Source organism: Pygocentrus nattereri, chromosome 4 (assembly GCF_015220715.1).
Source record: "Pygocentrus nattereri isolate fPygNat1 chromosome 4, fPygNat1.pri, whole genome shotgun sequence".
NCBI lineage: Eukaryota > Metazoa > Chordata > Actinopteri > Characiformes > Serrasalmidae > Pygocentrus > Pygocentrus nattereri.
The window spans coordinates 23,326,047-23,349,455 of record NC_051214.1 but is presented as its reverse complement, the minus strand read 5'-3'; the positions used below and the strand labels follow the sequence as shown (position 1 = coordinate 23,349,455).

The 23,409-nt window shown below is 38.1% G+C and overlaps 1 protein-coding gene across 3 annotated transcripts in view; it reads right to left on the bottom strand.

Annotated features, from left to right (window-relative positions):
* Positions 1-11,660: 11,660 nt before the first annotated feature.
* The window catches only part of LOC108440961 (fibrillin-1-like), a 67,381-nt gene continuing 55,632 nt past the window's right edge, over positions 11,661-23,409 (bottom strand). For all 3 annotated transcript variants that reach the window (XM_037537519.1, XM_037537520.1, XM_037537521.1), the window contains 8 exons: positions 23,114-23,266; positions 21,546-21,727; positions 21,265-21,435; positions 17,168-18,532; positions 15,329-15,370; positions 12,780-12,839; positions 12,537-12,600; positions 11,661-12,217 (listed from right to left, as the gene is read on the bottom strand). In XM_037537519.1, coding sequence (XP_037393416.1) covers positions 12,135-12,217; positions 12,537-12,600; positions 12,780-12,839; positions 15,329-15,370; positions 17,168-18,532; positions 21,265-21,435; positions 21,546-21,727; positions 23,114-23,266 — 2,120 coding nt within the window. In that variant the 3' untranslated portion in view covers positions 11,661-12,134. The remainder of the gene's footprint in view (positions 12,218-12,536; positions 12,601-12,779; positions 12,840-15,328; positions 15,371-17,167; positions 18,533-21,264; positions 21,436-21,545; positions 21,728-23,113; positions 23,267-23,409) is intronic.

The window sequence follows — 23,409 nt, the reverse complement described above, 5'->3', positions numbered from 1 at the left end:
GTGTTGTTTCAGGGGTTTGTTTTGGGAGGCTAAAACGGAATGTTTGTGGTGGGCCACTGGCCAAAAAGACTAGACAAATTGAACACACTACAGTATATTTTATAGCATTATACTATAATTTTGTTACCAAAATGCTGAAAATTTAAAAAGAAAATAACTAAAAGAAAGACATACATTGCATTAATACATGCTTGTTCTTATTGGTTGACTAGGTGGGGTTAAAATACTGTGCCCTCTAAAACTAGTGACACCCCTGGTAATCATGAGCAAAATAAGGCATAAAGAATATTTTTAATGACATCCTTTTGATCTTTCATTTAAAATATTAGCAAATATCTTACGTCTATTTAAGGTATAATGATTGAAAGAGAAAAAGTTGCCATGAAATATACATTTTTATTAAATCAATGAGTGCCACAATTACTGGAACCACTAGAAATCTTCAAGAGTTCTAAAAAAAGAGTTCTAGACATCTAGGGTATATTTCCATTCAAGTTCATCTGAGCAGTTCAGACGCTTAAATGGTCAGCCATGACTTCCTGATTCACTGGGGAATATATATGACCCACATGTCAAACACTAGGCCTGCTGGCCAAGTCAGACCTGTGGCACAATCCTATTCGGCCTGCAAGTTTATTTCAATTTTATATTAATACTAGCCCACTTCACTATGAGCTGCACTAGAGTTCCCAGTTCCCAGAATGCTCTGCAACATGATGTGTGCTCTTCCACAATGATCTATGAGGCAGCACCATGAAAAAAAAGAAAAAAAAGATGCCAGGCGTCCAGTTCAAGCACACAGACAGTTTTAAAAAACATACTGTACATTAGGGACATTTAAAGAGGTTCAACAGTGACCTGCAGCTAATGTGGCCTATTGTTTTATATGAAACAGTTTGTTCTTATTTCAAATGATTTTTTAATCGTTTAAGTATTCAGTGCCTATTCTTGTAGCTTGGGCTTATTTTGAATAAACAATGGCCAGTTGGGGTCATGACAAAATGTTAAGTAAAAATAAAATAAAAACACAGATTTTAGTAGTTGAGTTTAACACCCCTGATATATGAGATGAAACACAGGCCAAATTCATCCATCACTGTGAGAAAGACCAGAGAGAACAGCAGTGATGTATGACAGAAGTATGTTGAACAGCACAAATCAGGAAATGTCTACAAGAAAAGAGCTAAATGCCCTTTTCCACTCGCAAGTCAATAATTAAAAAACATAAAACAACAGGAGAAGTAAGAATCTGCTGTGAAGAGGATGAACGTCCATACTGACCCCACGCACAGTGAGGAGGATTTTATGGGTGGACAAAGACTCTACAAAGATTACAGATGGGGAACTGCAGAAATTATTTCTTGGGGTCACAACATCCCCCAAACCACAAACACCACCAATATGATCACAATTTTTTTTTTCTTTGTAGGGGGAGATGTCCGAGTGAGGCCTCTGCTGTCCAACAAGAACCAACAAACTCAAGCACCTACAGTCCAAAATTACTCTAACTTTCAGGGGGACTATGTTTAATGGTCAGAGGAGACCAAAATAGAGGTTTTTGGCAACAAACACCAGAGATGAGTTTGATGTGGACGCTAACAGGGCCATCCAGAAAAGCACCTCATCCCCACCTCTTCTCTGGTGATGTGGGTCTGTTTTTCTTCCTGGACAATTTATTCAGCTACATGGAATCACAGACTCAGTCAAATACCAGCAGAAATAAAATCACAACTTGACTGCATCAACCAGGAAGCTTAAACTACAAATCCAAACATTTTCCAAACGTTGACAAAATGTTTTCTGTTCAAATTTGGGGAAAAAAATGTCACTTGCTAAAATGTTCTTAAAAAAGTAAAAAAAAAATTTGCACATAAATAAGAGCCATGTGACAGATTTTCCTCAGGTGTCTTGTATAACAAACACAAACAGTGTGGTGTCGAGAAATAGCTGGACTGAAGATGCAAGAGCATTTTTAAATGTATGTGATTTATTATTATTTCAACCTGATTCTTGTTCTTTCCTCATTTTCTGTGAAGAACATATAAAATAACCCATTTTCAGTGTCTTCACTCTGTTCACCCCCCACACATTCATATTACACATGTGGTGTTGGGCTGAACCTGCGGGGAGTAAAAGTGTGGAGGTGCTGTGTCCTGCAGTGTGTGTGTGTGAGGATGAACAACATGGACAGGCTGCTGACTGGCTACAGCTGCTAAAGGAGAACCCTACGCTGGCCACTTCTGATATTTTAAACATCTGCTATTTTTACATAAACTGTTATGGCTGTATTGATTTAAAAAACAATAATGTGGTGGGTCCACCAGACCAGTGAGTAACAAACACACCAACACCACACCAGGCAATGCTACTACCTTTCAGCACTTACTAAGAGATACTTCCAGAAAAAGCTACAGCTTTTCTTAAGGAAAAGTGCTCAAACAGCTCTATATGGCAGAGAAATGCAATCTCTCTCGTTCAGATGAAAACAATGATAAGGACATTTTGCAGGAAATTGTCATTATGTAAAGCTTTTTTATTTGCTAAAGGCCAGTTTACACATTTTGCTTTCAATTGGTACAAAAGGCAATGGAATCGTAGCTACTGACTAAATTTAGGCCACATTTCTCAATATGATATGAGTGTGCAGTAAGAAACCAAAACTTTGAGTAATAATTTGCTAAACAGATCTGGAACAAGAGCAGTAAGCTGCTATTCTGGCAGGTTGGTTTTCACTCTCAGTGCTGTGGTCAGACATGCATGTTCGGTGCTGTGGTTAAGGTTATAGTTACTCTGGCTCCTCCCTGTATTCCTCAAACGTTTACATACTTACACGGTTTATGGCAATAGTGCAGAATACCCTCTTGGCTAATTTAATGCTGACACTTGATCCCAGTGCTAGAATGGTGGTTTGGGAAGCGTGGGTAATTGACAGTACAGACAGGGACTAATGCCAACTACCTAACACAATTCCAAGTGAAATAGAGACAGGAAAAGTATGAACTCTATCTATTGCGCTGGTCTCCATTTAATTAGAATGAACAAACTGATGAAAAGTCCTTAAGAGATTTTCAATGAGCCACAATGCAGGTTTTCCAAAAATTGATCTTTCTATCTTAGCTAAACAATAAAGTAATGAAATAAAAATTGGAACCAGGGTTTAACACAATTAACATTAAGTACACTGGGATCAGATTCATCTTTGGACACCCTGCTTGGTTCTAGATGAAGTGGATGTCTGTGTAAAATGAAAACACACTAATAGTAACAGGGAATACTTTAAAGGAGGGAATGAACTGAATATTTTGAAGAGAAAAAACACTAAAAAGACAAAAAGGCACAACCAGAGCTGTCAAATTCATCAAATCTTGCAGGCACTGTGAATACCTAGGTACTTTCTAACATAGCTTTCACCTTTTCTCACTGGTGTTGGGGAGTTCTTTAAAACCTTTAGAAACATCATTTGCAAATTGGCCTTATTTTCTTCTAATTTATTTGTTAGTCAAATTGACATCCATGGAAACTTCACTGTTTTGTGTACACATTCAAAATCAGGGGGCATGATTTAATTGATAAAGGCCTACTGGTGCAGAAAAAAATGTCACATCACTTTAACCTAAATGTATTTAAACTGTATGAGGCTTAATAACTACACTCAAAAAATACTTAAGCCCAAAAGTTAAAACTGTATTTTAATTACTTGTTAATTTTCCATTCAGTTTAAATACATAAATCCAATATAAAAAACAGTTCAATAAACCTGAATGGATTAAATAACGTTTAAATTAAAGGTTCTAAAGAGTTAATAGTACCTTCTGTACTCACAGCACAGTTACTCAGACTGTGTAAATGTATTGTTATTATTATTATGACAAAACATGTTAACCTCACAAACATTTTATTGTGGTACAAACTGTATTAAACAGTATTTACTGAGTTACAAGACGCATGTAAACTTTAGTCTAATGTGAAAGAAACAGAACTTTATAGATTTCAGCTGTGATCAAATTCCCTGCTTTAGAATTTCTATTCACTCCCAACTGAACTAATTACAGCAGATGTTTGTCAACTTTCTTACTGAGGTGCAGCTGTCATGCTAACCATCACGCAAGTGGTCTCTTTATGCCATGCTAACATGTCGAGGCCTACAGTTACAAAAAGAAATTCAGAATCTCCACCTACAGTCAACTGAATACAAACCAAACAACATACATCCATTTTTATTATTAAATGAAAACATCAAACAATAATAATAATAATAATAATAATGATTAGGAAATATTTGAGGAATATTTTAGAACCAATGAAAATCAACAAACAAATAATAGGCAGTTAAACCATCCTGGAAAGATCAATTACATTAAAATTGCTTCAAGATTCTTCCGACGACAGCGATATTTTTACCATATCGAAGCTTCACAGTGAATCTTTCAGGTAAGGAGCCCTGGCATAAAGCTGCCACTGCTGTTTTCATTTCTAGCTTGGCTGTTTCTACATTTACATTTATAGCATTTGGCAAATGCTCTTATCCAGAGCGAAGGTAGTGTTAGGAGTCTTGCCCAAGGACTCCTATTGAAGTAGTGTAGGGCTTGAACCCCAATCTAGCATAGAAGCCAGAGGTGTTAACCACTACACCACACCATCCACTACAGATGTGAGAAGCTCAAAGACTGTTACAGTGATTGTGTTTTATTTGACAGTTAGCTGCCGAAAGCTAAATTGTCCAATCAGCACACTGGGACTTGACTCTATGGAAGACTCAATGATGTTTTAGCAAAGAGAGGGGATGAAGAGATGGAGACAAAAAAAGTTGGTAAACAAAACACTGGTGTGAAGGTTTTAAATACTGTAAAAAAGTATTTGCATAGACTGATACTCAAAACATGTATTCCTGGAGATGCAGTTGTCTAAAATCTGCCTGAGGTAATTGACGATATGAAGGTGAACAACAGGAAAATATTTGCATGCCAGTCAGATAAACAAGCAGGAAATGAAAAGAAAGCTATAAAACCTCAGGGCGTGTGTTGTTCTTAGCTAGGGGGCAGTGAGCCTTGCTCAAGGGCACTTCAGTAACGTATTGTCAGCTCATGGGATTGAGCTAGCAACCTTGTGGCCACAGGGCTGGTTCCTTAACTTCCAGCCCTTGACTGCCCATTTATTAGTTGCTCAAGGGAGGAGTAACATCAATCAATGGTTTATCTCATCAATTTCTCTTCTGTCTGACTTGAACGACTTTTTAAAATATTTGCCATAATCTCATTTTGCTATTTATAATGCTTATCATTTTTGTTTTCTGTTACTCTACTATCCAGTGCTGACCCCTCTTGAGCCTTGGTTCCTCTGAGGGTTTTTTCTCTTGTGCCCTTGGTGGTACTCAGCTGGACTTACATTTTGAGAAGCTCCCTACAATAATATTGAAACTGCTAGACAAATACTGTTAAATTTAAACTGAACTGTAGTCTCGCACACCAGATCTGATCTTGTAATCTAGCATAACAGCCAAGGTAGCAAAATCCTGTCATTAGCTAATCTAATGTTTTTCAGGTGAGACTTTTCATCAATGCTCAATTACATTACATCAATGGAATAACAACAGGCAAACCAGCCATTAGGGGTGTACTTTGTGTACTTCTGGTGACGGTCCCAAGCCTGGATAAATAGTGAGGGTTGCGTCAGGAAGGGCATCTGACGTAAAACTTGTGCCAAAACTATCATGTCGATCACAAATATGATTGCCATACCGGATCGGTCGAGGCCCGGGTTAACAACGACCGCCTCCGGTGCTGTTGACCAGCAGGGTGCCAGTGGAAGTTGGACTACTGTAGGTCGAAGACCATCAAAGAGGAGAGGAGGAAGGCGGGTTAGAAGGCAGCAAGAGAGAAGGAAAGGCAGGAGTGTGGAGATTAGAGTAGGGACTCTGAACATAGGGACAATGACTGGTAAAGGCAGAGAGCTTGCAGACATGATGGAGAGAAGGAAGGTAGATATTCTGTGTGTCCAGGAGACCAGATGGAAAGGAAGCAAGGCCAGAAACATTGGAGGGGGAATCAAACTGTTCTATTATGGTGTAGAGAGGAAGAGAAATGGCGTAGGGATAATCCTAAAGGAACAGCTTGGGAAAAGTGTTCTGGATGTAAAGAGAGTGTCAGACAGGCCCATGAGCCTGAAGTTGGAGGTTGATGGTTTAATTTTGAATGTGGTCAGTTCATATGCACCACAGGTTAGTTGTCAGTTAGAGGAGAAAGAGGAATTTTGGAGTAAGATGGATGAAGTGGTAGATGGTGACCCTAAAGAGGAGAGATTGGTGATTGGTGCAGACTTAAATGGACATGTTAGTGAAGGGAACAGAGGGGATGAAGAGGTGCTGGGTATGTATGGTGTGAAAGACAGAAATGCGGAAGGTCAGATGGTTGTAGATTTTGCAAAGAGAATGGAAATGGCTGTGATGAACACGTATTTTCAGAAGAGGGAAGAACACAGGGTGACATACAAGAGTGGAGGGAGGTGCACACAGGTGGATTATATCCTTAGCAGGAGATGCCACCTAAAGGAGATTGGAGATTGTAACGTGGTACCAGGGGAAAGTGTAGCAAGGCAGCATAGGATGGTTGTCTGTAGAATGAGATTAGAAACAAAGAAGAGGAAGAGAGTGAAGACAGAGCCAAAGATTAGATGGTGGAAGCTGAAGGAGGGGGATGGTTGCAGGCAGTTCAGGGAAAAATTGCAACAGGCCCTTGGGGGCAGTGAGGAGCTACCTGAGGACCAGGAAACTACAGCTAAGGTGGTGAGAGAAACTGGCAAGAATGTGCTGGGTGGTTGGGAGGTGGCGGAGATGAAGATGCTGAGATTTTCGTTGAGAGTGACAAAGGATGAACAAGATTAGAAATGAGCAGATCAGAGGGACAGTGAAGGTGGAGCAGTTTGGAGATAAAGCCAGAGAGGCCAGGTTGAGATGGTTTGGACATGTGTTGAGGAGGAATAGTGGATATATTGGGCAAAGAATGTTGGAGATGGAGCTGCCGGGTAGAAGGAAAAGAGGTAGACCTCAGAGAAGGTTTATGGATGTAGTGAAGGTGGACATGGAGATGGTTGGTGTAAAAGTAGAGGAGGCAGTGGATAGGGCAAGATGGAGGCAGATGATCCTCTGTGGCGACCCCTAAAGGGAGCAGCCGAAAGAAGAAGAAGAAGAAGAATGGAATAACAACAGGCCTGCTGGACAGCATTGACTCTGAGCTGTAGATTCACCAAGCATTGGATTAGTTTGGAAATCTTTACACCATGATAAGTGGGGCATTTATGGATTTGGGGAAAGCTCTCACAGCATTTAATGGCCCAAAATATCTGTTCATCAATGTCTATTTGGTCAAGTTTCACACAGAAGATCTGTCTCTCCATAGTGGACTAAATTATTTGCAATTTGAATCCTATATCTGTCCAACCTTTCAGATCACAGGTCAAACAAAGATATTAAAGTCAAGCAATGCTATGTCTACTCTCCTCTCTAAGCTGCAGGTGCTAATTATGTTATTCAAACACACAGATTATAGACTGGTACATTCTCAGTTTGTGTAACCAGTGTGATTGTGATTTTGGTCTGTGGTTGTGCATACATGTTTAGTAGTCTAGCTAACGTGGTCATAGTAACATGTGAAAGCACAAAAATTATATTTTCTAATTTTTTCAGTCTCATTTAAGACGATATAGTAAAGGAATTTCCATAGATTTAGTATTCATTTTAACTGAAAGCCGAAACAACAATCATTCTCTTTCTTCTTGATCTTTATCAGACATGCTTCTTCAGCTCATTCTGTCTCCTTAAGCTTCTTCACCTCCCTCTCCTTGCCTATGTTTGGTGAGTATATTATGTTATTTATATTAAACTCAAGATTAACAAGAACCCGAAAACCAATGAGTCCATTTCTTTACATTGAACTAACAAAAAACTTCACACCTGACTGGCCTGCCATCTCTTAACTAGGCACTATTTACAGGGTGAGGAATTCAGGGATATAAAACTGTGTTACCATCAACACAACACCTGTATCATCTATATACAGTAAAAACAATATATAACTAAAACTGGTGTGATTGTTTCAAAATACTTACTAGAAATATGAAAACAATCTGTGAAGTTTCTTTAAAAAGTCTTGAAAATGTTGGCTCTTTGGCTAGCCAACATTAAGGTTTCATGGCCTATCCCCTTTACCTCACGTCAACTTAGCCAATAAGCAACTGGCTAAAAATTGTAGGTAGATAACTTCACTCTTTGACTACTTACTGATTCAGTATTGTATATTATATATTCTGCATAAGGCCTAATCTTGATTTTAATGCTCTCTTAGCTAAAACCCTGTCACAACTTCGACCATTGCAAATGACATTACCAGAGAACTTGTAGAGAGAACTACCACTCCGCAAAGTCTTCCATATTTGTCAAACACTAGAGGGCGCTCCCAAGAGAGTCCAAAATGGGTTAAGATGGAGTGATTGAGCAAAATCATAGTTTAAAAATGCTTAAACATTTTAATGTAAAAGAGTACTTTAATTTCCTGAATACAGAACAGCATAAAACATTTAAACATTGCTGTTATATTTTTAAGAGCTTTTAAACTCGAGTTATAGGAGTTTAAAATGGTACCTCATGTATGTCTATGACGTCAGTGAGCTGCTCCACTCGCCAAGCAATCGACACTCAGTAGCAGTAATGCCAATGTTCTACTTCACAAAACCCATTTGTTGTAAAAAAAAAAAGTAAATATACATATATATAAATGTATTTGCTTTTGTATTTGTCCTTCTACTTTCTAAAATTAAAGGAAAGTACTGGGAGAATAATTGGAAACTATTTTATCTTCTCGTTTTTAGTCACTGATGCCCAGCTATCCTGCCTTCCTCCCAATGACTGCTGGGATGGGCTCCAGCTCCCCTGCGACCCAAAAGCATAAGCAGTTTCAGAAAATGTGTTTGTGTGTTGGTATTTGTGAGTTTTAAACCATTGAACTCCTTTCACTCCCATTTATTGAAGACTCACTTGTGGGCACCCTCTGCTGTTTAGCGGTCCTGTTTTTGATACAACAAGGGAAATAGGAAGTGGCCAGGCTCCTCATTCCAGCATTACTTTGCAGAGTGGGGAGCATGACTGGATTATATTTTATGAGGTCTAATATGATTACCTTACAACTTACGAGGTCTAATATTATTGGCTTACAATTTACGAGGTCTAATTTGATTGGCTTACCACTTAGAGAGTTAAATATGATTGACTTGCAACTTATGAGGTCTACTATGATTGGCTTAAATCTTACCTTAAAAGGTCTGAATTGATTGGTTGAGCTTGCATTACAGTTTTCCCAGACTCTAAACCGCAGAGGATTGCTGTCTCTTGTTATATTAGTAAGTCTCTGGTAGTTCTGCTAAGGCAGTGGTGGATTGAAGCAGCAGCAGCACCTCCCCTAGTTTGCACCTTTCTATTACAGTATATTGCAAATTTGGAGAACCTGTGTCAGAGCTAGGGGTGGCACGGTGGCGTGGTGGGTAGTGCTGTCGCCTCACAGCAAGGAGGGCCTGGGTTCGATCTGCGTGGGTTTCCTCCCACAGTCCAAAGACATGCAGTCAGGCCAATTGGACATGCTACGTTGGCCCTAGGTGTGAGTGTGTGAATGATTGTGTGTGTCTGTCTGTCTGCCCTGCAATGGACTGGCGACCTGTCCAGGGTGTATCCTGCCTTCCAACCAATGGGATAGGTTCCAGCACCCCCCCGCGACCCTGAGGGGCTTAGAAAATGTTTGTGTGTGTGTGTGTGTGTGTGTGTGTGTCTGTGTCTCAGAGCTGAATAACGCAAAATAAACACAAAATACTGTGGAGGATTTGACCTATGATGCACACTGATTTGAAGAGGCTAAATAATATCTGGGGAGGCTAAAGTGCCCCTAAAACTGGCCTAGTGATGTCCCTCCTAATAAATCTACAAATCCACCCACATTTGGTCCAAAGTTTCTCATGGCTGCCCCCATTATAAGTTGTGTAGCCCCGCAAGACTACTGTGAATGTTCATGAATTCTCTGACCACAGTGCCAACCTCAGTCCCTACCACAGTGCTCATAATGTTCTCGTACCAAGAGCAGTTTGGCTTTGTGGTGATCTGGGACACCACAAAGCCACAGCCACATGATTACTATGACCACATGCATAACTGTTCTCCAGCCAGTGATGTAGAAATGTAGATGTAGGGTCCATCTGTGGAAATGGGAACTTTTCCTGTTCATAATATAAATATACCAATGTAACAATGTTTTTCATTGAGAAAATCAGTAGTTAGATTGAAGGAATGTCTATTCATAAGAATACATAACTGATATATGACTAGTTTCACACTGAACAGGAGTCTTGTTTGCATTTCGGTGGCTGTTCTGGTTTTTTATATATCTATATCTATATCTATATATATAGTATTACAAAGTGTATATAAAGTGTTATTGAAATAGAACCTCATATCTCTAAAATGGTAACTTTACAGAAGAAGGAAAAAATAATAATTTCTAATATAAGTCAACAGAACCAGATGTCTTTCCAAGTCATTTTGGGTTGCTCCATTTGGTCCATTCATCATGAAATTTACACACAATGTAAGGGACAAGAGGCATTTTCAAATTAGATCAAAAACTGAAAAATGACATAAATGGAGATATTCAGGCAACACAGATGTGTACTATGTGTGTACACACACACACACACACACAGTATCTCACAAAAGTGAGTACACCCCTCACATTTCTGCAAATATTTTATATAATTTCATAGGACAACACTATAGAAGTGAAACTTGAATATAACTTAAAGTAGTCAGTGTACAGCAGTACAGATTCACTGTCCTCTGAAAAGAACTCAACACACAGCCATTAATGTCTAAATAGTTAGCAACACAAGTGAGTACACCTCTACAGTGTTGTCCCAGGAAAAGATATAAAATATTTGCAGAAATGTTTTTGTGAGATTTGTGCGAAAACGTTTGAGATACTGTATGTATATAGAGCTGGTGTTGGAAGAAACTTTTGATTCTCCATTTTTGTTGCAGTTTTTGTCATAATTTGAAAATGTAATAAACTTGCTATACATTTATAAACACAAAAAATACAACCAGATGAAGAGGTTTTTTTTTTAAATTTTAGCAAATTATAGCAAGTTTAGCGAGTTTTGATCATTTTTTTCGCACTTTTAGAAACACTGATGGATGATGTTTGAACAGTGACTCCAAACACTTTCGAATGGTAGTGAAGATCTAGATCTGGATGCCCAACTCTGCTCCTGCTGATCTACTTGCCCTGCAGAGTGCAGTTCCAACTCAAGTCTAGCACAGCTAATCAACCTAATCAAATAAGTCAGGAACATATGAAAATAAGAGGGAGGTTTAGGGTGGAAGCTAATCTCTGTGCATGGCTGGACTCCAGCAGCACAGTCAGGCGACCTGGACCTGGACAACACACTGTAGCTTATTTCTTATGTAAGCTCACATTAGACCTTTGTAGTTCCAGTTAACTAAGGCAGTTCTTAACATACTTCTAGTTGGTTTACTGCTGTCTTAATCACATTAAGCACTCATTCTATGCTCAGATCTGAACTTACTGAAGGAATGTTTAGAGGCAGACATCCTGAAAGAAAGAAGCCATAATAGACAGCATTTTTATTCCTTTTTAACTGTTAACAGATTATCTTTAACAGATAATCCTCAGGACTGATGTGGATGAGTACATTTTGAAGCATCTGTAAGATTCAGGAATTCAATCAAATCTTTTAACCTGATTTATTTTTTATAAATAGTTGTGTCCGTTTACTATGGAAGGAAATGCACAATTAAAATATAATATGAATGCAAATTGTCAACATTAATAAATGCAAGCCATTCAGCGTAACAACATGTCATTTGTTCTTTGCAAGTATAACATGAAATGCATGCAAATATTAAAATTAAATAAGACGGAACTGAACCAAGCACTGGTCTTTGGCCCTGAGGCCTTTTACATTTTGTCCCCAAGCAGATTAATTCAATAAAGGACTTTAAAATCGGCAAATTAATGTGAATGACATCTAATACCCTCATTAGCTCATGTCGTGGTATTTTGGTCGGGCTGTAGAACACATTATGTATCTATGAACTTAAAAGTATCCGAGTTGCTTGAAGGTACAGATGACGAGTACGCTGCTGCCGAGATGTTGTAAGCATCTGTAAATAGCAAGATGTTAGTAATGTATGAGTGACTTCAGTGTGGACATGGTGGGGGGATACTGGGTATGCAGATACACAAAAAATATGATATATGAATACCAGATTTAAAAAGAACATGAAAAAAGCACAATGCAAGAAGCATTAATAAAACACTACAAACTGTAAAAGCATTTGATTATCTTGACATAATAATAATTCAGTGTTTTTCTAGATTGGTGCAACTTGCATCATATGCAGGTTATAATGTGGAACATGTTACAATACGTGGAAAAATCTTTGTACACTACTTGTGTTGTGGCTTTCTACAGTTACTTACATCTCCTGGGGAATCTGTGTGTGTAACCCTTTCCAGTAGAGGATGATGGTCCTGCACTAGTGCTCTGAAATAAACAGATACCATGTAAGACACTCCTTTTGGAAAGTTGTCTAACTTATAAGTACATAATAGCAGAGGTATGAAGAAGAAAGTGTTTTTTTCAATACGGCTAAGAACACACTGTAAAGAGCATCTGCAGAACTGAAGTGATCTGATGTTTATTATTATATAATAATAATTTACCCCAGATAAGTTAGAGCTGATGTTCTTCAGCTTCAACTTTCCCATAAGAGCTGCACGGATCTGTAAGGAGAAAACATAGAATAATTCCATTTACACCGAAACAAACAACACAAGCATCTATTTCAAGTTAAACTTTGCAAACCTGAGATTATCTGGACAATATTACATTGTGCAAAGACATAAGAGACAATATTTGAGTTAAGTTAGTTAAATTTACCCTTATTAGTCCCACAACAGGGAAATTTCACCTGTGCATTCGTGCAGTAAAACACCCACATACACACTAGTGAATCTCTGCTTTTCAGTTTAGCATCCCTACTGTTCAAAATCCACATCAAAAAATAGCTCAATGTGCTGTGTGGTGAAAGTAAACCCATCCTGACCAAAACTGGAACTGCAGGAAGTGACAGAGTCTACAGCTGTATGCAAAAGTTTGCACGCCCCAGTCAGATTGTTTTGTTGTTTTACTTAGTGATAAAAAGCTCACACATCCTCTACAGAGAACACACTTCTGCATGTTTTAATTGTTGTTTAATGAATTTAACATTTTAGGAAACAAACATAAAATGTGGCCTGTTGAACTTTTATGGCACATTCATATATTGTAATTTTTTCCAGTATATTCAATGCAAATAAATAGAAATTCTGCTCTGAAAAGTGCATAAATTGCCATGTTTACATGTGTTTCGTTGTAGATGTGTTAACTTATTTTTGCTTAGAAAATCAGTAAAATGTGTTAATTGACTGAGTGTTAAATCCTTGTCTAGATGTCTCTTTTTCTCTCTCTCTGTGTCTGAGAGTTTTCAGGCTGGCATTGCCGCATCACTGATGTCAAGCTTTTTCCAGCATGTGATTGGCTGCTCCTGTTGGCATCAGCTTTAAAAGGCTTTGGTATTAGTCAATATGGAGTGTCTTTTATTTGGCTTCACACGATTCTACTTCCCTGGCTGCCTGCCAGTCTACAGTCCAGTGTTTTGTTAATAGTAATTTGTAGGCCTAAAGGTACATGTGGGTCAGTATAGGCACTAATTAGTTTTTTTTTGTTGTTGTTGTTGTTTTTAATAATATAGGGGTGGCCTGCCCTTTTTGTTTGGCCTGTGGGACTTTGTTTACTAGTAGTGTAGTGAGGGTTTCTGTAATTTTCTTTTTTTTTTTTGATAGTTTACCTAGTTAATGTTATTTTTTAGGATCTTTTTATTGTTAATTTGGGCCTCCCTGAATTTGTTTCCTTTTCAGTTTTCTTTACTTCAGTTTCATGTTCAAATTCATTTTGATGGCTGGGTGAAAGTGCAGAGCATTGAATGAACTGTTAAACCATCTTACCCCTGGGAGACGTAACTCTGTGGGTCATCAAACTTTTGCATATTACTGAATGTTTTCTCCAAATCAGCTCTTCAAAATATTTTCTGCTAGGCATTTTAGTAGTTTTATGTTCTGCCATCATTCACAGATCTTTGCTAGACATGTGCAGGGATCACCAGTGAAATCTATAAACGTTCTGAGCTGACAGCCTCTTTTTGGGATTCATTAGGTCAACAAGCTTTCAACACTGCATGCTAGGCTTGCACTGTAGCGCTGTACTCTACTGACTGAGAGGTCAGCCTGGGCTTTAAATTGTTCTAACAGAGGCATTATAGTTAGGCATGAACTCAGACCCCAGACTATCTAGGTGACTTGACAGTGAATGTTGATTGGCTACAGATGAGGAGATGTGAGGTGTGACATCCTGACAGATGTACGACTCTCGAGTGGTTTGTTGAGGCTATTATGAATTATAGAATAACAATACAACAGCTTTAAATAACAAGCTAACATGAGATAACTAGAGATAAATAGCTAACAAGAGCTAATATGAGATAAAATAAGCCTGTATATAAGGTCAACCACACTGTAAGGTGTGCAAGAAAAGGTTTCTGATTCAATTGAATTGAATTCAGAACCATCAGCCAACCGTGTTGGAATTAGACCTCTGCATTTAACCCATCTGTGCAGTGAAACAACCACATACATGTACTCTAGTAAACACACACACTAGGGGGCAGTGAGCACACTTGCCCAGAGTGGCGGGCAGCCCTATCCACAGTGCCTGGGGAGCAGTTGGGGGTTAGGTGTCTTGCACAAGAGCACTTCAGTCACGTACTGTCAGCTCAGGGGATTAAACTGGTGGGTTGGTTTCCTAACCTCCAGCCCATTCAACATAAAAATGACTTTATATGATTACAAGCAATTCAGCTAGGTTTATTAAACTTATTTACAGTAAGTGAACCATTGATTCAATCAAAGTATTAAATAAACAAGTTTCATTGCTTTTTACCACATGAGGTAAGTATTTTAGGTAGAACTAATTAACCTTTTTTATGGTGTAGAAGGATCTTTTTAACTCACAGTTCCTGTCTATAATACAGGACTACTCCAGCTGTACTGTATGCACTTTTCTACACTACTGCCACTCCTAAGTGGTATCAAGGCTGTAATTTTTCATCTGTACACCATCTTTGCTGAGTGTTTCTCAAACCAGGGCCTTTATCTACACACACCAGAATACATACCTTACTGTCCAGCAGAGTTCCGAATACTAAAATAAAGAAGCCCTTTAAAGAGATAAATGAGACAGTTAGTGTATAGTCATTACACTGCACTTCAAACATATGACATGAATCAGACAATTAAAAAATACTATTTTCCTTACAAACATGTTTAGGCATGTTTTAGTAGCCATTAATGGAGTAGTTTCATTAAAAAAGAATAATTATATGATTTCTTAATTTCCTCAAGTGTGGTTGATGAGCCAAGATGGGTTTAAAGGGCATTTATGGAAGTGTCCAGCAACTTTTTTTAGTTATTCCAACTGTCAACATTCAGAGAGGCGATACTCTCTGCTCCGAACATAATTTGCACTGCGGGATCTTCTCTCTGCCTCCCACTGTCTCTAAATAGCAGTGCTTTCCAAATAGCACTGCATAAAGCTATATGGTCAAAGGTAAATATTAAATATATTAAATAAAAACTGTAGAAATGTGTGATAATTGTGAGCCTGATTAATTTCTGCTTGTTTTGAATGTAGCTCAGCTGGTTCCTAATAAAAGCAAGAGAGAAACAAATAGAAACAAGAAACTAGAACATACAGATGTGCAGAATCAAGATTTAAAAACATTTTAACACTGGTCGAATTCTCAAACAGAAGAGTTTTCAATATTTTATAATGAAATGATGTGAAGAAAGTACTTAAAAGAGGTATACAAATGATCTACCATATGCCTACATTCAAATATGAGGAAAAGAAAGAAAATAAATTACTCTTAAACTTCCTCTGGTAGCAAAGTGTGACTGAACTAGTCCTGGGTGATTTATCAAAATTGATTAGCACGATATTTTCATATTGTAAAAAAATGGGTTTTTTGATTATCATACCAAATAATGCAGAAATAATGTGATGGTGGAACAAAACTGAGGGCTCTTGCAAAAACTGCAAGGGTTGGGTGAATTTGCATAGATCTGTGATAATAAACTCCTAAAGAGGCTGTTCTTAATATATACTAGTCTTCTAGACCAACATCTTGACTGAGTAGCCACACTGTGGCTAATAGGTAACTGGAAGCCAAACTACTGTTTCAAGCCTTAGGTAGGTTACCATAACCTGCTGTGCAAAAGTCAGATCATTCCAGAGTCAGAGTTATTTAATTTAATGTCACAATAGCCATTAAATAGCCATTTGAAAGTAATTTCATAGGAGATATAAGACATATGTACAGGTCAAGTGAGAAAGTCAAAGGAAAATAAAAGTTTGAAATTCAAAACATTATTATATGGTCTCCTAACAACTGTGTGAATTTTTTTTTTTGGGGGGGGGCGGGGGGGGGGGGGGGGGGTTAATCTGAAAAGAATGGTAACAAAAGCAAAGAGTGGACTCACTAAAACTGATCAATTTTTATTATATTCAGTTGATTAGATGTGAGTAATTTTCTGTTAAATATATTTTTTGCTTTTTTCTGCTATGGAAAAACGAAGTACTTGTATTTAATGATAATTTTGACTGGAAATTGAACAAATAAAGGGTCTCTGACTTTTTACACAGTACTGTTTATCTTCGCTGTTGGAAAACAAAACCTTGCATCTTCGCTATTTTTAAATAATTTGAAACTGTCAGCTCTTCTTTACATTGTGTGTACACCTAATGATGAATGAATCAACAGAATTGGTCCAAAAATACTTGGAATGCAGTCTTACAGTAACTTACATAACATCAAAATTAAGAATGTTTCTGTCTCCTGTAAAGCTGCCATTTTGGATGTGAGGCTTTGTTCCTGAAGCGATGATTTACTGCTAAAAACATTAAGCGTGTGGTCTTCAATTTACATTAACAAATACATAAATGCAATATCTGTTACCTGCAGTGAATTGAGGAGTGCAAACACAATGTGAATCCCAAAAGCAGATGACACCATGGTCCCGATGCCGAATCCCCAGGTCAGACCGAAGAGAGGAGTTAAAATGCCCACACATCTGGCAATGACCAACAGGGTGTGCTTATCTTCTGAGTGGTAAGTGGTGGCTCCAACTCCCCTCCTCAACATCGTATATAAAACCACAACAAGCACCAGGATATTGATAAGCACAATGGTCAGGGCTGGGACCACAAATGCCAGAAGAGCCTTTGTTTTGTCCCAGTTTAGCCAACAGACATTCTTTTCCTGGACATATCCATTGTTTCCAGCTGTCACAGCCACAGTAATAACAGCTATGATTAGTGGGACCCCATAGCCAACTGCGAAGCCTATGACCATCATCACTGACCTGGAGAATTTGGAAAAAACCACTAGGGTGCGGTAGAGGAGCAAGAGTGCCGAGAGCAACATCCAGAAAAAAAGAGCAAGATAAAATAGGTGAATAAAGAAAGTCAGTGCTGTGCAGGGGCCCACTGGGGTCAACTCTCCATCCTTAACAATACCTGCTTGAATGAGGAAACATATGTCCGCAATCAGCAGAGAAGCTGCAAGGTTGATTGTGGAGAAATGGCGCATGTAGGACGTGTCATTCCTTGTCATTGATTTCCATACAACAATTTCAATGATGAGGCACAAAACCAAGCAACCCACTGAAATTCCAACACCGATGTAAGTGATATGTTTTAATCCAGTATCCGCAGAAAAGAACGGTGACATCAGGACTGAAAATGAGGTGGTGTGGGTGCATTGACACACAACACTGTCAGATCCTACCCCTGATTTCTTTACTTCACATCCAGTTGAGTCCCATCCTCCAATTCCATCCAAGAGACTGAAGTTCCAAAAGACACACTGAGGGTTTCCCAATGATGCATTGCTTACATCGAAGGTAAGCGAGATCAGGGGGTCAATGGCCTGGGCCAATTTGATCATAACGACATCTGCATTGATGCTGGTGTCTGTTAGACTGCTGCCATTGTGGGTAGAGTTTCTAACAGGTAAGACATTGTCAAGAGCAGAGAAAACTATGGTGGTGATGGAATTTGATCCGTTAGTCTTTGGAATATCTATTAGTGTGGATAAATTTTGCCCAAATGTTCCTTGGAATGTGTTATTAAAAATAGTCCTGTTGAGCTGGATGCTTGATGTTGTGATTGAAAATTGCTCATCTGAAAGACTGTTGCCAATGTTTTCGATTGACTGCAGAAGCACAGAGCTGGTACGCCAGCTGTCACTGTCATTGTTCAAACTCTTCCAAGCTGACTGGGTTCCTACTGATGAAATGACATCCACTGTTCTGAGAAAATCCTTGAAATAGAAATGTGATAAATTAAACAGTGAAACTGAATCTTTGAGAGCTGTACCATTACAGTCAATGTTCAGGGCTCTCTTATCTCTTTAAACATGTCAGGGCTGTTCATGTAAATATTTACTCTCTTTTAAGAAACAGTGCTTTTAAATATACAAGTGTGCACACAAAGCAAGGCAGGGATATTAGACTAAACAGCAGCAAAACTCTATTCATCATCCTATCATTTCTATTTTTGCATATTACTGTTGTCGGAAAACCTTGTATCTCCATTTTTGTCATTTTTCAGTTTTTGACATAATGCCTGTTACCATTTCCATTGCATGTAAATTTCATGACATTAAAATGAAAGTAGTTTTTTTTCCTTTTTTTTTTTTTTTTTGTTCTTCCGACAACAGTGATATGAAACGTCCATTAGGAGTGGTGTTCAAAGTACAAAATTACAAAGTATTTTTTGAATAAAAGCAGAAGAAAAGCAGAAAAAAGACATTTCTTAGTGAATATCTGATCAAAATTAATATCTGTGCCTTCATTCAGAACCAGAATTTGTATACTTCATCCACCACTCTTGATTAGGAAATGACTAGTTATTGTTATGCATTGAAATTTTGGGCACTGAAACATCTCGGTTGAAAATGTGTAAAAGTGGCACTTTACAGTTTTATGGCTACCAAAAGAGAAGAACTACAAAAGACTAAATAGGACTACAAAAAATGTCACAGTATAACTCTTTACAAATAATATAAAAGATAATGAAAACGAGAAACACTGAATAAACTTCAAACAGTGTAGATGTGTTCAAACAGTTTGAGCAGCAGCAGATGAAAAGTGGAAAAAATGTATATTGTACATAACCATCTCACACTTTTTACAAAGGACAGTATACTAGAGATTTATCATCATGCAAGAACTACTTTACTATAGATTTGAGGCCACCTGACAACGTAACACCACGCTCAATAAGCGGAATAGACCAAAAGAACAAGAGCTGCAGAAGGAAACGAGAAAAATTGCAAAGTTTAACTAAAAAATAATGGAATAAATGGAATTCATTGTCTTGGATGACCAACTGATCTCTGCCATCAAGAATGTTTGATTTCATGGCATACACTGTAGCTACATATTACTTTTAGTGAGTTTATATAAACTGTTTTTATTTGTTATCAGCTCAGATTTGTCTTATTGACAGGAAATTTGATCAATAATGTTTTTTTAACTTTAAAAAATGTTTTATTGTAGTTTTCATGTTTAGTAAATTTATTCAAAAGTACAAAAAAATGGCAAATAAAAAAATGAATGGCTCTTTACAGAATAATTTTTATATGTGAACGTGAAGAACCACTTTAACGTAAAGAACCTCCATGTAATGTAAATGTTCGAGTAAGAATCCTTAAATTAGTAAAGAACTATTATATAGTGAAACCTTTGCAGCACTGTTTTTGAAAATAACTACTACAGAGTCTACAAATGCTAAGTTTGCTAGCTAATGACCTGCTGGAACTCACTTGGTTATGAGCAGCATAATGTTACGGTTAGGATTAGTATCAGAGTTAGGTCTCAGATTAGGTTTAGGTGAGGAGCTAAAGGTCAAGGAGCAGGCTTAGGCTATTATGACTTTAATAGATATTTAGTCTAAATTGTTCAAAGGTGACCATCACGGTGAAGTATTACCAATTACTATATTTGACTACATATTTTACATTTGTTCTTCTGTTCTTCTAACTGACTGGACACTAAACAGCACATGTACAGTTATGTATAATGTGAATTTTATCATAAGGATCCTTGCTCTATATTGTCACTCTCCAAAGAAAAAGTCCAAAGTCCAAAATAACAACTTTTAACTTTTAATGTACACGATATTGCCAAAAGTATTCACTCGCCTGCCTTCACATTCATATAACGGCCTCAACTCTTCTGGGAAGGCTTTCCACAAGGTTTAGGAGTGTGTTTATGGGAATGTTTGACCGTTCTTTCAGAAGCGCATTTGTGAGGTCAGACACTGATGTTGGACGAGAAGGCCTGGCTCACAGTCTCCGTTCTAATTCATCCCTAAGGTGTTCTATTGGGTTGAGGTCAGGACTCTGTGCAGGCCAGTCAAGTTCTTCCACACCAAACTCGCTTATCCATGTCTTTATGGACCTGCTTTGTGCATTGGCGTGCAGTCATGCGCCTCAGCATCCGCTGACCTCGCTCTGTCATTTTACATGGCCGACCACTTCGTGGCTGAGCTGCTGATGTTCCCAATCACTTCCACTTTGTTATAATACCACTGACAGTTGACTGTGGAATATTTAATAGTGAGGAAATTTCACGACTGGACTTGCTGCACATGTGGCGTCCGATCACAGTACCACGCTGGAGTTCACTGAGATCCTGAGAGCGACCCATTCTTTCACGAATGTCTGTAGAAGCAGTCTGCAGGCCTAGGGGCTTGGTTTTATACACCTGTGAGGCCATGGAAGTGATTGGAACACTTGAATTCAATAATGTGGTTGGGTGAGTGAATACTTTTGGAAATATAGTGTAAGTTCATGTAAAGATGTTTTATTTCAAATTATTTTGGAGAATTTATTTTGGTCCATTCCTCCTGAAATGGTCACATGGTATAAAGGACAGCTGCCATGTCCAAATGATATAGAAAAATCAAAATCATGTTTTACTTTAGAGAGCGACAATATACTACATGTATTAAATTCAGAGGAGGGTGGGAAAAAATTGACATACATACCATCATCACATCTTTGCTGACCGTCACTGACTTTGAAATAGTAGCAATTGTGCTGAGTAAATCAACAACTTTTACAAGAGTCACAGGAGCCCCTGTTATGTTCACAGAATGCTTTTCTGCAGCTTCACTGAGATTCGCAGTGAACTGTGGGATCTGAGCCACTTCTAATTGCTGGTTAAAGGAAAAAAAAAAAGAAATCTTAGCACTTCATCATTTTGAGCATCCAATAACAAGAACAGTATTTTTGCCTTCAATCAGAATTCAAAATGAAATTGTATTACTTTGACTTCGTCGGTCAGGTCCTGTATGACACGTAGGGTGCAGTTGTTAAATATTTCCTCCCACCGTCCTGTACTGTTGCACTTGGCCTGCTGAATGCCAACCTTGCCTCCATCACAACTTTTGCTTCTGATGTCATTTTTATTTCCGACGCCATACATGCTGCTTTCTGAGCAGAAGAAATCTAAGGGGTTAGAACATGAGATTTGATCAGTGCTTCCCAAACTTTTCTTGGTGCCCCTTTTGGACATTAAAGCTTCTGCTCTAGTATTATATTATATTACTTTACAATATGTACTGACTAAATACTAACTTAATTCGGATGGATGTGTTCGATGCATTTACCTGCATGTGGGTAATCAGATAATGGGAAAACGGATGTCCACTGTCAGAAATAAAGGTTCTGTGCAGGTAAATCTTTTGTTTATCAAACTATAAACAATGTGAATGTGTCCTCAAAGGTATAATAGGGGTGTTAAGGTCCAGTTTTGCACCTTAAATAAGTTTTTCCACGTGAAAAGTTTGTATTTGTGTTTTTTCATAATCTAATGTTTTAAAACAGAACAATAAAATAAAAAGCCGAGATGAGATGGGGTGTGTGGAGTAAATACAACTTTTTTTTCTCTGACTAAAAGTACGGAGATGTACCCTTGAGAGCCCCACTGTAGTGGCAAGAGGGGTACTGTCCCAGTGACAGTCACACTTTAATTTCTGAGAGTGTACATGATTCAGGCAATGATCAGATTTCTGCTTTGAAACCCACCAATAAGCTCATAGAATAAGACGTGACATAAAAGTAATGAAAAACTCATGGCTGAGAAATCCGATTAGTGGGCTAAAATCCACTTCTTAACCCTTGATGGGGTCTATGGGACCCATTTAAATGTTTAAAGAAGGAAAAATGTGATTCCTCAGATTCCTTGGCCAGTGTCTTCACACTGTTCACCCCCCACACATTTTTATTTTACACTTCACTCTGTTCTCCTCCTACATGGCCTGGTGTTAATGTATGTGTGTATGTGTTTGCATGTGTGTGTGTGTTTGTGTGTAAGGGTGGACAGCATGGACAGGCTGCTGACTGGCTACAGCTGCTAAAGGAGAACCCTACACTGACCACTTGTGATATTTTAAACATCAGGTATTTTTACATAAACTGTTATGGCTGTTATGGTTATTGATTTAAAAAACAATAATGTAGTGGGTCCACCAGACCACTGAGTAACAAACACACCAACACCTCACAAGGGTTAATTCAATCTAAGATATTAGTGTATGGTCTTTACATGACCACTGAATCACTGCCCTAATCAGATAACTGCCCTAATCTGATTGGTATTAGATTATTAAGTGCATGTAAATGAACTCAGTTCTATCCTTTTGTTGAGTATGGACAGAAACACCAGATTTTTTTTCATAAAATACTGAACTACTGTGAATGTATACAGTTTGAGTAGCAGTCTGTGGGTGTAATTTGGACATAAAGCACCACTACATTACTAATCATGACTTCATTGCTATTTCTGTGAGCCCTCTTGCCTAGAAGGAAAACAAAAAGAAAGAGATGACTCACTGCTATTGGTTGCCCTTATCATGATGCGTTCAGAGCTGTAACTTAAATTACTCAGGCTGACATCTGAAAGCTGACATGTGAAAGTGGCATTTGCATCACCAGCCTGACAATCCTGTTTCTGGATAATATAGTTGTATGTGATGCATCCTGAACCTGGACCAATAAAACAGAAAGAAGCGTTAAAGTAAGAAAAAAGAGTGTCTATAAATTTGAAGTGCATAGTAGCTTTGAGTTCTATTCAGTCAATGTACAAATTCTGAGGTCAGTATTAATGAATCCTTGTTAAAACAGGAAGC